The sequence below is a fragment of the Etheostoma cragini genome, chromosome 24, assembly GCF_013103735.1.
Source record: "Etheostoma cragini isolate CJK2018 chromosome 24, CSU_Ecrag_1.0, whole genome shotgun sequence".
NCBI lineage: Eukaryota > Metazoa > Chordata > Actinopteri > Perciformes > Percidae > Etheostoma > Etheostoma cragini.
In genome coordinates, this window is record NC_048430.1 from 446041 (window position 1) to 449714 (window position 3674).

A 3674-nucleotide genomic window follows, 5' to 3' on the forward strand; every position below is an offset into this window, starting at 1 on the left:
GGCTACATTAGACCTCTAGATCTCTGCTAAAGGCTACATTAGACCTCTAGATCTCTGCTAAAGACTACATTAGACCTCCAGATCTCTGCTAAAGACTACATTAGACCTCTAGATCTCTGCTAAAGGCTACAGTTGTGGGTAAAATAAGACATTTGAGGACCTCATCTTGTGCTGTGGGAAACATCTTGTGCCAAACAACTCTGCCGATGAATCGACTACGTTAGTAATCTGTAGTTGCAGCCCTGATTCACCTCTCTGTTTCTTCCACCCTAGGTGGCGGACGTCGGCCTCCCCGGCTGCGTGCGTGACGTGTGGGAGCAGCTGGGAGAGCCGGAGCAGTGCCGCTACACGTGGGACACCTTCGCCAACACTAACCTGGATCATCGCTACAAGAGTCGCTTCCGCTTTGACCGGCTCTACCTGCGGCGGGCGGCCGGAGACGGCGTCCCGCGTCTGGAGCCCAGCAGCATGGCCTTGATCGGGCAGGAGAAGCTCCGGTGTGGCCTCTACACCAGCGACCACTGGGGCGTCTACTGCACCTTCTCAGCTCTGTAGAAATGCACAAAACTTAAAAAAGAAGTGTCATTCTGTGTACTTTTGTCTCTTTTTGAGGCGATATACTTGCTGAATTTAAATCTTAACAATTTTAATCTCCATTTGATGCCACAAATGTGGCTGTTTAACCCTGTATTTTAATTATAGGGCATTATTTAGGGGGTCACCTTCCATCTCGTGTTATGCATTGTATTTATTCCATTTTCATCTTATTTTATCTTCTTCCTGCTTTTGAAAGGTGTGCTTTACTTCCCTCTATAGTTTACATTGATTGTGGTACTCTAACCCTGTTTTTACTTTATATTGACTCCATGTTTATGGTCATTTGATCTCATGTGATGTCCTTATTTTAAAATACTTTGTGCTTCATCTTGTATGGTAGGTGCTATACGAACAGGCTGAAGTTATCATCACGGTTATATTACAGTGGAACAGCTGACCTATGAACAGTTTGACTATAATGTCTTAACCATTGACACCTGATTTAAGAGTTAAATCTGACATTTCAACACTAAAACTCTTTACTTTCACATCTGTATAAAACCTATTGAATGTAAATAAGTGTGACTCTGCAGCTTTGCCCAATAATTCACCATCATTCCTTTAGTGCTGACAGCAGCGTTGACTTCACTTACCCACTTCACTGCTCTTTGACAATAAAGTTGGCTGACACGTGAACTGTACTGACATCTACTGGGTTAATACGTGAAAAGCAGGTGACTTCTGCAGCATGCCTCTCTGTCAGTGTGTGTGTGTGTGTGCAGCTAAAGAATGTGTCTCCAGGGGGGGATCAGGCCTGATTTAGCCCTCACATCTGACTCTGAATGGGTAAATAAGGCTGTGTGTAAATACAGCAACACACCAGTTGCATGTATGCAACAGATGTCGGCTAATAATACCGACCTGCTGCGCCTTTAAGAGGGTTACTAAGGAAACTTAATATCTCTCCATATCGAGCTCGAGTCTCTCCATCAATTAACAGAGAGAGCCGAGAACAGGACGATATCTGAGTCTGTCCCTCTGCTTTGCTTTCCATACTCCACCTGAGTTTTTGTTGGGTTTTTCCTCCTACTGTCACACTTAAACCGGATTAATTTACGCATTGCACCTTTAAGAAGCTGTCCCCGGGATTAGAGTTACGCGCGGAAGGGTTTTACGCACCGTCGGTTTCCCAGAGCAGCGTGTCCTTCTCCTTCTGCGTCTCTCTCTCTCTCTCTCTCTCTCTTCACTGGTCCTGACACCGCCGGGGAGCCCTGCACGCCGCGCGATATGGCCGAGATGGGGAAAGGGGTCACCGCCGGAAAACTGGCCAGCAACGTCCAGAAGAGGCTCACGAGGGCGCAGGAGAAGGTACACTATCCACTCAGCTCGCATGGCAGCAGGACACCATGTCCCACTCTGTGAAACCCAATCCTCAACTTTTTACCTTCTAATACAGCTTCTTTACGCAGTAGTAAAGGCCCACTTCCTGTATGCACCGATGGGTCGTTGTATCTGGGTGTCTGGGTAAATTTAAGGGGTTTTTAATTAACCCAAATGTGGGTTCCAGCCTGTGACATTTACCAACACTTGTGGTGTTTTTATTTGGTTCTCTGCAGGTTGAAGAGGTTTAAAGGGTCAGAATCTCAAAATCTATCAACAAGATCCTTAATAGTCATAGTTTCCTATGGATTTTAACATAATAAGCTATTTTAATGTGGATTCTTTGCAAAAGGGAAACCCCCCCCATAACATTAAAATTGACCTCAACCTCAAAACTGAGGTCAACCCTGTAACAGTGGACCAAAGCACCCTGAATTTGTACTTTAAAACCCTTAAAACTGTGCAGAAAACCCATTAATATTAGGGAAATATTTAAAATCAATCTTCAAATAAAAGGGAAACGTTATGTTTTTCTGAAGTTTTCAGCTCATTATGAAACATTTTAGTGTACGAGGTGTTTTTCATGGTATTTTTTGGGGGTTTTAAGGCTGAATATCAATACCTTAAATTGATAATTAGGGCATTAGTTAATTCAACTTGAGAATCTGTAAATTAAGGTGGTTTGTTGGTGATTAACTTTCAAATTAAAAGCATCAACCTTAACAAACACTTTGATCTAAATGGAGATTTTTCTTGTGTTTTCAGAGCTAAATTGAGGAATTATTGATGGTATTTTAAGAGAATCTTGTTTCTTAGTGTGTGTGTGTGTTTGATCAGCACACTGCCAAAGTTCCCTTGAGCAAAAACCCCCTCAATCCACGCTGCACCGCTGTTAAAAATACTTTAAATTACCACAGATTTAGCAGATTAACATGTTAAAGTGTTAGATTAAGTTACAACAATATTAATTAAGTGCTTTATTCATCTGAATTGTCAGTTTTAAGTAAAAGTACTGCGTTCAAAAGTTTCTCAAAAGTAACAGTGGACGAGTGGTAATAGAATTAGATTTTCAAAGTAAAAGACTTTGCTGATTCTGATCAGTTGGAGAAGAAGAAGAAGGGAGGAACAATCCTACTTCTAACAGTTCAAAAAAAATAATTTCAAGGATAAATCTTCCATTAAAATTTTCATTTTCACGCCTTCAGATGCGTCTAAGAAGCAATAAAAGAACGATACACTCCTTTAAAACATATCACATAAGGAGGAAAACATCACGTCGAGCTGGAGCACACGATTGGTTAACCGTCACCTTTGATGTTAGACGTTTATTGGCCACCAGCGGAGTGAAGGAACGACTCAAAGTGACGGACGGAGGAGTGTAGAAGCGAGAGAAGGAAACCTGATCAACAGCTCTCTGTCTGCAGGTTATTATCGTCTGTCCTAATCACTCGGGGCGCTTAAGCCCGGAGGTTTTACTCTCTAATCACCTCAACCACGAGAGCTGTCAGTCACTGAGAGAGATTTTAATCCCTCGTTCTTCTTCTTCTTCTTCTTCTTCTTCTTCTTCTTCTTTGTCTTTTTGAGTCTGTTTCCAGTTTTAAATCGGTCGGTCCTAACGTCCTAACGTCCAATTCCTGTAACTCTAGTAGATCTTTCCTCAGCGCTCCTCTGAGGAGTATCTGCTCATTCCTCGTGGCAGCTGCACATGTTACACACACACACACACACACACACACACACACACACACACACACACA

General features: G+C 42.6%; 2 protein-coding genes across 4 annotated transcripts in view; both read left to right on the plus strand.

The window, feature by feature from the left end:
* LOC117939654 (tyrosyl-DNA phosphodiesterase 2-like) overlaps positions 1 to 1098 on the plus strand; it is an 8378-nt gene extending 7280 nt beyond the window's left edge. For all 3 annotated transcript variants that reach the window (XM_034865131.1, XM_034865133.1, XM_034865132.1), the window contains one exon: positions 274 to 1098. In XM_034865131.1, the coding sequence (XP_034721022.1) occupies positions 274 to 555 (282 nt within the window). In that variant the 3' untranslated portion in view covers positions 556 to 1098. The remainder of the gene's footprint in view (positions 1 to 273) is intronic.
* Positions 1099 to 1513: 415 nt separating this feature from the next.
* The window catches only part of LOC117939682 (myc box-dependent-interacting protein 1-like), a 17198-nt gene continuing 15037 nt past the window's right edge, over positions 1514 to 3674 (plus strand). Inside the window, exon 1 of the mRNA XM_034865171.1 lies at positions 1514 to 1905. Coding sequence (XP_034721062.1) covers positions 1825 to 1905 — 81 coding nt within the window. The 5' untranslated portion in view covers positions 1514 to 1824. The remainder of the gene's footprint in view (positions 1906 to 3674) is intronic.